General features: G+C 36.8%; 1 protein-coding gene across 3 annotated transcripts in view; it reads right to left on the reverse strand.

Moving 5' to 3' along the window:
• Positions 1-3,040: 3,040 nt before the first annotated feature.
• LOC111517040 (glucose dehydrogenase [FAD, quinone]) overlaps positions 3,041-13,339 on the reverse strand; it is a 37,255-nt gene continuing 26,956 nt past the window's right edge. For all 3 annotated transcript variants that reach the window (XM_074174190.1, XM_074174191.1, XM_074174192.1), the window contains 2 exons: positions 9,496-10,375; positions 3,041-3,475 (listed from right to left, as the gene is read on the reverse strand). In XM_074174190.1, coding sequence (XP_074030291.1) covers positions 3,109-3,475; positions 9,496-10,375 — 1,247 coding nt within the window. In that variant the 3' untranslated portion in view covers positions 3,041-3,108. The remainder of the gene's footprint in view (positions 3,476-9,495; positions 10,376-13,339) is intronic.

The raw sequence follows: 13,339 nt of genomic DNA on the forward strand, positions 1-13,339 counted from the left end.
TTCTTAGAAAATAATAATTTTTTTCTCAATGTCAATTTGGTTTCAGAGAAAACAGGTCCACTGAAAAACCCATCTTCGAGGTAGTTAATTTAGTTAACAATTCTTTTCAAAATCAAGACAAAACTATCACTGTTTTTTTAGATTTAGCTAAGGCCTTTGACACGGTGGATCACAAAATACTTCTTCAGCGTTTACATGATTCAGGTATAAGACGAGTAGCGTTAAACAGCTTTGAGGATTATTTGTCTAATAGGATTCATAGAGTTGAAATAAATGATGTAATTAGTGAACCTCTATTAATAACCAGGAGCTTACCTCAAGGAACGGCTATCTTATTTCTGATACACATAAATAATATTTTTTCAGTGAGGGACTTCGAAGGTAATAAAACTTCTTTTGCGGATGATACAGCATTAACTTTTGTCGGGAACACATAGGAAGAAGCTCATAGAAAGGCGGAGGTAGGTATTAATATAATTTTCCACTGCATTCTCCTCGACAAAGAAGGATCAGCCCACTATTACAGAGATTAAAATCCATAAACTTACTCGCCAAAACGATAGACTCTCTTGCACTTGTCCCTTCATAGAAAAAACTGATTCAATAAAATACTCAGAGGTCCTAGTGGATCAGTGCCTTCGTTGGAATGATCATACTGACTATACGGTGAAAATATTGCGTATGCTCACCTACAAATTTTATCAACCCAGAAGTATAGTCAGTAGAAAAATGTTGCTTACAGTATATGATGCCCTGGCCGAGTCCATTTCACGGTATTGTCTAATAATATGGGGAGGAATATTCAAATCTTCCTCACATTTTTTAGAAATGTTCCAAAACTCACTCATAAAAATTATGTTCAGAAAGAATAAATGCTATAATACCCAAGCATTATATGAAGAGAGTGGAATATATAGTGTAAGAAAATTGTATACTTTCCGTTGTATATTATGGACAGCCAGTGTTACGAGTACATTTGTTCAGAATATATATATATATATATATATATATATATATATATATATATATATATATATATATATATATATATATATATTATATATATATATATATATATATATATATATATATATATATATATGTTTGATTTAAGAAATATATAAATTTGTTAATTGCCAAAAGAGAAAATTCCTTAATTCTACGAAAGTCCTAAATTTACACCGAACAACGAACTGTTCAATATAGAAACACCGAACAAATGTGGTAATTGTCAGTTTATGAATTGTAGGTCACTGTAATTCGGCAGATTCCAATTTCTGGATTTGATTTCAAGTACTTGTTATTGTCTTATTCAGTTCGTAGGTCTTCTCATTAATATATGCATATATTGTTTATAAATGGTTTAAGTAAATACCTTACTTTCCTCCAACGCTGGTGTGTGTATGGTGTGATATTTCTGTGAAGCTGGAACTCGTGGATTTCTTACTCGACTTGGCTGGACAGGTAGGTTTTTTCACTAACTTTATTATTGCTAATCAGTATTCACTACTATTCAGTTTAATTCTTAATTCATGTACTTTATATAATTCAAATTTTACGGAGAGAAAATTTTAGCGTGGCGTCTCTTTCGTTGCCTCAAGAAGAATCTCCCGTTGATAAAACAATTGAAAATCTATCTCGTTCCCCTAGTTACCATCTATCAATTTTCACATATACAAATTTTCAAATTCTTTTTCAGGAAAATTTTTTATTGTACTAATTTAACATTGGCTCTTAAATTTAGATACATTTTCCTTTTATAGTTTCGTACAAAAATAGTTAACCTCACTTTTATGTAAATATAAATATTTTTCATAAGCATCACTTCATGTCATTTTCTAAGGAAGTCATTCACAATAATGAATTTTGAATTTCACATCATTCCTAAATAATAACAATTAGTTTATCATGCCTTTTTCGTTTTTTTATCACAGATATTAATTTAATTTTATCTGACATTTCTTTCTAACCTATATCGGTTGTCAGTTTTTTGTATTTTGCTGCGTTTCAATGTAAGAATGTTAATATTTGAATTTCCCACTCTTATTTGCCATACACTGTTGTATTTCGAGTCTTTTCATAACAATATATATATATATATATATATATATATATATATATATATATATATATATATATATATATATATATATATATATATATATATATATCTATATATATATATATATATATATATATATATATACATATATATATATATCTATATATATATATATATATATATATATATATATATATATATATATATATATATATATATATATATATATATATATATATATATATTGCAAAGGTTCCACGATTCCGACTCAGACTCACTCACAATCAAAAATTTATTACATACATTGGGCCAAAACTCTACAATTTTTTACCGCCGTCACTAAAATGTATCAGAAGTTATACTGAATTAAAAATAGAATTGAAAACATTTATCAATCACAACTACCACAGATTGGAAACAATACTGGATAGTTGACTGATTTACCATACTGCAATCACTCAATACAATGTCACAAGCTGTTGTTTCTGAATCTTCTTTCGTATTTGATGCTCTTGTTATGCTAAAAGACTGCTCATCATGTTGGTCGTTCTTCTAGGACTTCCCAGAACTAACTAGTAGGTTCATCTTAGTTTGTAAATGTAATGGATTCGTGGCTGTAACACAAGCTTGGCTTAGGTAGCCACGATCCTTCATAGATGTAATTTATAGTTCTGTAAAATAAGTTGTGATGGTTTATATTTTATATTAATCTGAACTGAATAAATTTTGATTCGATTTGATTTGACATATTTGTAAATGCCACTGTTTTTCCCTATTCTGTAATTGGGTTCACCCTGTAGAATAGTATATAAAATAAATAAATAAATATAATAATAAATTTTTTTTGTTTTCAACATTTGGTTTTCTACATATGAAGAATCAATATACAACATACCCCAAAAAATTGCTTTGGTAAAAGTTGTTCTATGTTTTATACCAATTGAATCAGACTATCTTTACTACTATGAACACAAAAAATATTTCAACAAATATTTATTACGCGTCTTAACTAAAAATTTGTTCACAGTACATCGGTATACTTTTCATCATAATTCTTCACGTTTTGTCGCCCAGTCTTCAGTAATCATCACCCCTGCCTTATGGCCAATCATCATGGTGGCGGCTTGAGTATTCCCGCTGACTATTTTTGGCATTATACTCGCGTCCACCACCCTCAAATTTCTGAAACCATGCACCTTCAGCCTACTATTCACCACCGATGTGCCATCATTTTCGGGGCCCATTTTGCAAGTACCAACCGGGTGGTATACTGTCGTGGCGAGGTGTCTCATAGCACATTTCCAATATTCGTCTGAACGGAACTTCAGTTCGTCACATTTTGGAAGATTGGGTTTCACAAATTTCGGATTGTGTTTTTTGAATGGAGCTGATTCTACGAGTTTTTCTGCGAACCTGTTGAGAAAACAAAATTAAAATTAATGAGTGATAAAATGCGAGAATACCGAAGTGTTGAAATTCATTTCACGAATTGAATTCACTGTAGAAATAGAACAAAACAATAGTAATAATAATAATGATAATAATAACGTAACGCAGGACTCGATACAATATAAGCGTAACCTCTCCATGGCCTGGATCGATTACCGTAAGGCATTTGATACAATTTCGCATGAGCTCATCTTGCATTTGCTCAGATGCCTTGCGGTACCCGACAACATAGTGAGATGCATTGAACAACTGATACCACTTTGGCGAACTCGCATCACCATAACATCTGGTCAAGCAAGAGTCCAAACAGGGTGGGTCACTTTCAGAAGGGGTGTATTTCAGGGTGATTCCCTCAGTCCCCTTCTATTCTGCATCTCACTATTGCCATTATCCGTTGCGCTCAGAAACACTCGAGGGTATAACTGTGCCACCCCTGGAAACCGGAGGCACAAGGTCACTCATTTGTTTTATATGGATGATCTTAAACTTTATGCCTCTGGAGAGAAGGATCTCAATCAGTTCTTGAGGGTGGTGGAAGAGTACACGCATGCTATCGGTATGAAATTCGGTATAGACAAATGTGCAATGGTCCATCTCAAAACAGGACGATGCGGGGACTACGGAGAGGATGTGCAGCTCATAGATGGAAGCAACTTACACCATCCGGATGCCGGAGAGACGTATACTTACCTCGGGGTGGAACAACGCCACTCACAAGAGGTAATTGCAGTGAAAAACTCTCTCCGAGGCAAGTATCAGCACAAACTTCGACAGATCTGGTCATCGAAACTGTCGGGGAAGAACAAAGTAGCTGCAACAAATATGCTTGCCGTTCCAATCGTACTCTACTCGTTTGGAGTAGTGAAGTGGACCCGTGAGGAGCTGTATCAACTCGACGTACGGACCCGAAAAATGATGCATCTCTATAGGAGTTTGCATCCCAAATCGTCCGTTCCAAGGTTGTACTTCCCCCGACAACAGGGAGGTCGTAGACTTTTGAGTTTGGAGTGTCTACATGACAGAATGGTACTGGATACAGCCTGTAAAGTCGTCAGGAGTTCGGATCCCCTTCTCTGCATGGTCCGTGACCATGAGAGAGCAGGAATTGTAGCATTTCTCCTTAGGGCAGCTGCTCGAGCAGCTGATGAACTCGGTATAGTTTTCGACTCTGAACGAGGTGACTACAACTCTGTCACCGAGTTGGAACCCGTTCAGCAAAAAGCTCAGATAAAAGCCGCAGAGATCACCTTACTTCTGCGGAGACACAGGGATAAGCCAATGCATGGGGTCTTCTTCAACAATATTGAAGACCTTGGCTTATCAAAGCGCCTGACGTTCGCTTTTCTCAGGTCGAGTGGGCTGAAGTCGGAAACTGAGGGGTTCATCATGGCTTGCCAGGATGGTGTCTTCAACACCTTAGTCTACCGCAGTCGCGTGATGGGTATAGAGGTTCCTGACACAAGGTGCAGGGCCTGCCGCGAGGCGCCCGAGACCCTAATGCACTTATCAGCATGTCCAGCATATGCGGTCTCGGCCTATATCCATCGACATAACGCGGCCCTAAGAGTGCTATATTACCATCTACGGCACTCTTACAGTATTGACGAGACACCGGTGTTGCCCTACGCTCCAAGGGATATTGAATCCGTTGTGGGGAACGAGAAGTGCCGAATTTATTGTAACTATTCGTTCCCCACCCTCAGGCTCATACAAGCTAATAAGCCTGATGTAGTCCTTCTCGACCACCAGACCAAAACGATATTTGTCGTGGAGTTTTCAGCTCCTGGCGAGACGAATATCGTCAGAAAAGATGAGAAAAAACGGATAAAATATCGAGATTTTCTCTTCGAACTCCGCAGACTCTATCCAGGTCACTCTGTCAAGATGGTCGTTCTGATTATTGGAGTCCTTGGTGGAATGATGTCTTCTCTACTCTCGAATCTCAAAATCATACCGGCTTGCCGCACTAAGGCAGAAATCTTAGCCGCACAGATGCAGAAGGCTGTCATTCTTGGCTCACTGCGTTTGCTCAGGGCACATGATTCTCGGACCCAATGATCACTTACCCCACGGTGTGGGGAGTGGTCATTGGTTGATTATGCTGGAGCGCCCTCCCGAATATATTGGGGCTTCGGGGGATAGGGCCTGACCAGCGCACACTACGGTGAAAAATAATAATAATAATGAATATACTTTATTGTCCAAAGAAAAGTTCTTATTGACAAAGCTTTCGTGAATATTTTGAGAAAGAAAAAACACAGTCAAGTGCATGAAATTAGAATATAAGCTAGTAGATTGATAAAAATATCTAGAGTTCTACCATAATAATAAAAATAAAAATTTTGAAAGTCGCATTTTCTGAAAAACATTGTATTACAATATAAATGCAATATAAACAAATATAAACAAAAAATAATATATCTATATGAATATATGAACATATAATATATTTATATAGACATATATACTACACAGCAATTGGCCGGTTATTTTCTATAAGTGACATCTTACCAGATTTGTGTATAGGAGTTACAATAGCACGTTTCCATCGTGATAGAAACTTGTTTTGTCTCAATGAAAGATTGTATGTATAAATCAACGGTTCTTGGAGGAACTCCGAACAACCTTTTATAATATAAAGTGGGATATTATCTACACCAGCACATTTTTTGGGCTTAAGTTTTTTCAATGCTATAAAATAATCAGTTACTGTTACTTCGTCGAATGAAAAATCGGATTTTTCTTCAGCAGCGATGTTAAAGTTGTATTGGGCCGTTTGCTTGCAATATACAGATTCAAAATATTTACCAAAGCTATTTGGAACCTCAGCGCCGCTGAGTTTCATACTATTGTATTCAAAAACCGAAGACGGGGAAGAATTTTTTTGTATACGTCCAAAATGTGCTGGTGTCAGTTTCAAAAGCATTTTCAATACCATTGATGTAGTTATCAAAACCCTGTTTTATCAAGCGTTTAAGGTGGCTACTTTCAGTGTTATATAAGGTCTTATAATTGTTTGATGAATGTTTAATAAATTGTTTTATGTCTTTAGTAAACAATATGAGGTATTTATTTCTTTTTTTGGAACGACTGTGTCTAAAACCTTATATAATTCTTAATAGAAAAAATCAACAGCAATATCAACCTCATTCAATTGAAATAATGGTGTCCAGTCAATACTTTGAATAGATTGAGTCAATCTGTGAAAATCACATAATTGAAAATTATAATATTTTACTGATTCGGTATCACGAGTTTTTCTAATGATCTCATCTGTAGCGAATATTTCAATATATAAGGCAGGATGGTTAATATCGTCCTCTAAAAGCGGAAAGGCTGACTTCGACACATAAAAACAATGATATGAATGACCTATATTACCATATACTTTCTAAAAAATGTTTTCTATTTGCGGACGATACCAAAAACATAAAATTGCCCAAAGGATTTAAATTTTTAAACCGGCGTGAAATGAGTTCAGTGAATATTAAAGAGGTTTGATATTTGATTCTTACCTTTGATCAGTAAATAATTGTATTGAAGGGTTTTGAAAAGTCTCACCAGGAGTGGCATTCTGGATTCCCGGTTACAGACAAAAAATAGTTTGTTGAACATATTTTGGAGGAAAAAAGAATCCCCAGGTTATCTACGCTTAACAGTAGGACTTCTGACTGGCCACTGTCAACTAAGGAAACACCTCCACAATATGGGGCTAGTAGACACACCTCTATGCAGGATTTGTGAAGATAGAACTGTCAGGCATGTTCTATGCAAATGTCCGGAGTTATCGCCAATAAGAGAGTGTGTGTTCGGCGAGTCTACACCTGCCGATATAAGGAAGATTTCTCCCAGAGATCTGTCGACCTTCCTAGAGAGGACAGGATGGACGATGATCTAGAGGACAACTCCTTGGGAGGATGTACAATGTGTTACATGTGGCCTAAGTGCTGTGAGCCTACACTCACCCTCCCTACTCAACAGATACAGAAATACAAATACTCTACGAGTAAAACTCTCAACTAACTGAACTAGCGAGGCGAGATATATGGGACAACCCACCTTGATTATCTCTCAGGGGGAAAGATTATAGTAATCAGTGAAAATGAAAAGTATACAATTTCAAATATGATGTGTGTACGCCAAAAGAAAATAACAATCAGATTTTACATTAGTTGAACGCCCCCACTTAGATCAAACACAAAAGTCGCTGGTACCATTACACCAGCACTAGCACCAGCAAAATTATGAGTAGACGAGTGATGAGAAATGGTTATTTCTCTTTTCTTTTCTGAACTGTGTGGGTAATCGCAACATCTGTTGTTACTGGAGTGATAGCAAGCGCTCACGCACATAATACCCACATAATATGTAGGCAGACATTCCTGGAAATTTTCTTCTAGCTAGATTTAATCCAAAATGCTTTCGATGCAGTTCTCACTTCTATCAGAGAGAATTATCCTACATACTTTGAAAATAAAATGTTGTTTGAACAAGACGATGCTTTTCTCCATTACTCATAAAATGTTCCTTATTATCAAAACGACAGGAGATCGCTGTATAGGACGAAAATTGAGTGCACTCGTCGGTTACCCGACTTGAGTTCTATAGATTTCTTGTGAGGGGTTTTAGGCTTATTTAGTTTTTCTTTACATTTTTCTACGACACCGATATGGTCTTCTGTACTAGTTTGTATAGGTACTTTGTGCTCAGCATGCTTCTAACAGAAACCAGCTTTAACACGAATCTATCAAAGGATAATCCCAGGATATTTATTCGGAATATGCATATTAGGTTAGGTTAGGTCTGAAGTGAGTGGGTCTATTGGACCCTCCATCGCAACCCGCAAGGGTTTTTTGTGGCTCACACCTATTCACACTCATCTAAATAAACCCAGCTTCTTAACGAAGCCGATTAGTTTGTATGGTGAGTGGTATTTCCGGTCAGATGGCGAGAGTACGGATCTGCCGAACCCTAAAACCCTGATTCGGTCCCCAGCGGGGCAGGCACAAAGTATATGCTCTGCTGTTTCATAATTTTCCAAACAGAGGCGACACACACTGTCTTCCAACAGTCCAAGTCTCTGAATATGATGATTCAAATGACAGTGACCAGTAAGAAGGCCTGTTAGACATCGTAGTTCATCCCTACTGTAGTCCAACAACTGTTTGGTTCCAAGCTTCGAAGGGTGGATAATTGCCTTGGAGTGAGTCAATCCTGGAAGATTTTCCCAGAAGTCCATAAATCTTCTTGCCATCCAGATGTTCAATGTTTGTTTGGCAAAGCCCAAAGCGATGCCAATGACAGGGTTCTGGTCCGATCAAGCCTCCTTTGCAAGAGAATCAGCTGCTTCATTACTTTCCAGGCCACATGGCCAACAATCCAGCCCAGATCAATCTGTTAAGTCTTCCTATCGAGGAGAGTCATTTTTGGCAATTTGCAACCAATTTAGACGTTGCTCGGTAGGAGCCAAGAGCTTCCAACGCCGCTTGATTGTCCGAGAATATTTTCATTAGGTTTGTTCTGGTTTTCAGTTTGTACTGTTTCGAATCGTCCAAAATCAGTGAGTTAGTTGTGGACTGAAAAGGTTAACGCGACAAAATGTTCAGTATACAGTTAGGTAACTGTTTTCTGACTGTTTGGAACAGTCCGAGCAGAGAACCAGAACAAGCCTATTGACATGTTGAGGTTGGATTTATTCAATCTCTCCGCACACAATTCAATAGCGTAAATTTCCGCTTGAAATACAGTCGCATAAACTCCTAGGCAGGTAGATATCTCTGTCCTGGGTCTGTGACTAAAAACACCTGCAGCAGAACCGGAAGGTGTTTTTGATCCATCTGTGGACCAACAACTATCTACTCTTGATATTTGCTTCTCCCGGAGGATACAGTCATCTCTACTCGGGAAATATTCATATTAGATTCATTTAGTTATTTGTACCTATAGACATTCTACTGTCAATCGTTTCCACTTTCAATACTCACCTTATCCCTGTTAATAGAACATCAATATCCTCTTCTTCGGTAAAGTATCCTGATTGGATTATAGGCTTCTCGAAAGGATCGTCAGTTCTTAGCAAAATTTCTCCCTTAGATTTTGGTGAAAGAAGAGTGGGAACAATTTCTAACATTGGATGTTTTTGGTTATACTCAGACTTACTCTTAGCAACGTCCTCATTATAACCCATAGCTTTACTCACTGTTGGTAACAAATACGTATCACCAGGTGGATACAGCAAGTGATGATACTGGATATTGGGGTATATTGAATCGTTTCTTGTATTGACAAATCCCAGCAGATTTGTTAGCGCGATTCCAGCTAAGTCTCCTGATCTGTGCACTAAATATTCGTAAATATTGTCTATGAGATTCAAGTGCTTTTGGGTTTTGATAGCGTTTTGGTCCAATGTCAAAATGACACCTAAAAATACCACATGATCTTGAAGATTCTTTCCCACCGGCAAGTGTTCAATGACATCAATTCCCATCGCTTCTAGATGTTTTTTTGGTCCTACACCAGAAAGCATGAGAAGTTGGGGAGAATTTACGGCACCTGCACATACTATTATTTCCTTCTTCGCGTATAATTTCAATGTTTTACTTCCTATTGCAACCTCAACTCCTTTTGCAATTCTTGATTTTTTATCGATGATAACTTTTTTCACGAAAGATTGAAGGGCTACTAATAGATTGCTCCTTTCTTTAACAGATCCGAGGAATGCTTTCGCTGAATTAGCTCTTATTCCATGCGATATACTATTCACTATGTTCATGTAACCTAAAGGATTCAGGGGATTCTCTTCTGGAATTGTCTGGTAGTTATGCAGTTCTGCTGCTTCTCTTATAGTGTCTGCTATTGGCACTCCTGCGAAAAAAAAACAGTTTATCTAAAATAACCTTCAAGTATATACGGTCTTAAATAATAATAATAATAATCTTCATTTCAAAGAGTGTTTTACACAAATCGGCGAAAAACAAAAAAATGAAACAGTGTCAATTTTCATAATTCTTAAATCTAATATCTAATAAGAATAATTCAGAAAGTCTTCTACATTATATGGTTCTACTTCAGTGAGGAAGGATTTAACATTTGCTTTAAATTTGTTGATGTTGTTCAAGGTTTTAATGTTCTCTGGTAGTCTATCAAAAAGTCGTATAGAGGCATAAGAGGGATGTTTTTCAGTTGCTACTAATCTATGTATTGGATAAGATATGTTACTACAATTACGTGTTTGATAATTATGAAGGTCCACACACTTGATATTTCTTGATATTTCATTTTAAATAAACATCTTATTGTTCTTTTCTGAATGGTAAATGAATGAGTCATGTGACTGTTCGATCCCCAAAACATAATCCCAAATCTTAGTGATGCTTCAAAATTTGCAATATATATAATTTTTAATGAGTAATCATTCAGATATTTACTTACTACTCTTAAACTGTAAGATAAGTTATTTAATTTTTTTAGATTTCTATATGGATATTCCACTGCAAATGCTCATTTAAAAATACTCCCAAAAATTTTGAATTTTTTTCTAATTTCATTTCGCTACCAGACAATTGTACACTACTTGGTGTATCTATTTTTTGTTGTTGAGTTCGAAACAAAATATTATTTTCATGGGGTGATTTTTTGTAATATTTTACGCAGAAAAGTTTTTATGAACGAATGCTCTAAACGTCATGGTTTCGAAGATATGAGGATTTGTGGACATCTCATAAACTACTGAAGACGGAAGCGCAAAGGTTAGAAATATGAATTTTGCGGTACAGAAATGGAGGTAAGAAAAGAGTTTCTTTGAAGTATCAACTCATTCATGATATTATCACAAGTTTTATCCGTTTTAATGTCATGCGTTTTGGAGCTCCATATCTCAATGAATATTTAATATGTTGTGTATATACTGATCAAAAGAGAAGTTTGTACTCTATACATTGATGCTGTTATTTTTTTCCAAATTTCAATTGTTTGTCTCTTGAACCAAAGCGCTGCCAAAAAAGGCAGGAAAATTGACCAGGCATTTGACAATGATAGTGTTAATGAATGCACCAGGACGAGGATTTGAGGACCTTGGTGAAGACTGACCCATCACAAACGGTGTGTGGGATGGCGGAAGAACTTGACGCCAACTCCTATCTGTCCTGAATTTCTCCTGTTGTCGTAGAGCAGGGGTCGGTAAGTAGCTTTAGGTGGGGTCCGGTTACCGTGGTAAAATTTTAACGGGGTCCAGAAAAAAACAAATAATAATAATAAATTGATGGATGTAGCCGTTACTACGTGGTAGGAAATCATAATGGAAAGAAAAATGAAAATTTCTGTTTTTTTTACCACTTTTATTTGTAACTTACGTTACTGCAGTTTCGTCCTATACGGACATTTTCAAACTTATACAATAAACTAACAATGATTCATTACATTCGCCATTTTATAATGGGTGTTTTTTATAGAGGTACAGAACTTTAAGTTGGCATTACTTTTCAATTTGGCGACCGATTTAACAGCTGTCAAGTGATTTATTCTTAGTTTGGTTTGGCAATTCATCATGAATAGACTCACGCCTGAACAACGCTTGCAAATAGTGCAATTTTATTTCGAAAATAATGGTTCTGTGCGGAAAACGTATCGCGCACTACGTCCATTTTATCGTCGACAAAATCGTTCATCAGAGCAGTTAATTCGATTAACCATGGAACGTTTTCGCACCACGTTTACTCTTATTGATAACTCCCATCCTCAGAGACGCCGTACGATGCGTACAGAAGAAGCTCTTGCTGCTGTACAGCGTAGCATTGAGGAAGACCCGGAGGAGTCCATCCGCCATCGAGCACAGGAATGGATCTGTATCCATCCACTTTATGGAAGATTTTGCGGAAAGATCTTGGTTTGCGTGCTTACAAAATCCAACTCGTGCAAAAATTGAAGCCAAACGATCATCAAGTAAGGCGTAGATTCGTCGAATGGGCCCAAAACGAGATTACCGTTGTTCCCAATTTTCATAAGCAAATTTTGTTTAGCGATGAAGCGCACTTCTGGTTGAATGGCTACGTCAACAAACAAAACTGTCGCATTTGGAGTAAAGGTAATCCTCAAGTGTATGTCAAAACACCGTTACATCCACAAAAACTGACTGTTTGGTGCGCTTTATGGGCTGGTGGAATCATTGGTCCATACTTTTTCAAAAACGATGGTGGCCAGAACGTTACAGTCAATGGTGATCGGTATAGAGCCATGATTACTAACTTTTCCATTCCTGAATTGAATAACCATGATGTCCAGGAGATGTGGTTTCAACAAGACGGTGCAACATGCCACACAGCTCGTGCCATAATAGATTTATTGAAAGACACGTTTGGTGACCGCCTAATTTCACGTTTTGGACCTGTGAATTGGCCTCCAAGATCTTGTGATTTAACACCGCTAGACTACTTTCTGTGGGGCTATGTAAAGTAATTGATCTATGCGGATAAGCCACAAACGCTTGACCATTTGGAAGACAACATTCGCCGTGTTATTGCCGATATACGGCCACAAATGTTGGAAAAAGTCATCGAAAATTGGACGTCCAGATTGGACTACATCCGCGCCAGCCGTGGCGGTCATATGCCAGAAATCATATTTAAAATGTAATGCCACAAGATTATCTTTCGGATAAATAAAATTCATGTCAATCGAATAATCCATCGTTGTTTTATTGCAACTTAAAGTTCTATACCTCTATAAAAAACACGCTTTACCACCCCTATAGGTACTAATAGAAATAGAGGTACTTGACTTGATTGAATACCTGAATTTACAGTTCACAATGCGGATGTGCCAATTTAAAAA

Source organism: Leptinotarsa decemlineata, unplaced genomic scaffold (assembly GCF_025532065.1).
Source record: "Leptinotarsa decemlineata unplaced genomic scaffold, Ldec_3_MD MMD2_tig00000505_RagTag_RagTag, whole genome shotgun sequence".
In the NCBI taxonomy this organism is placed as follows: Eukaryota; Metazoa; Arthropoda; class Insecta; order Coleoptera; family Chrysomelidae; genus Leptinotarsa; species Leptinotarsa decemlineata.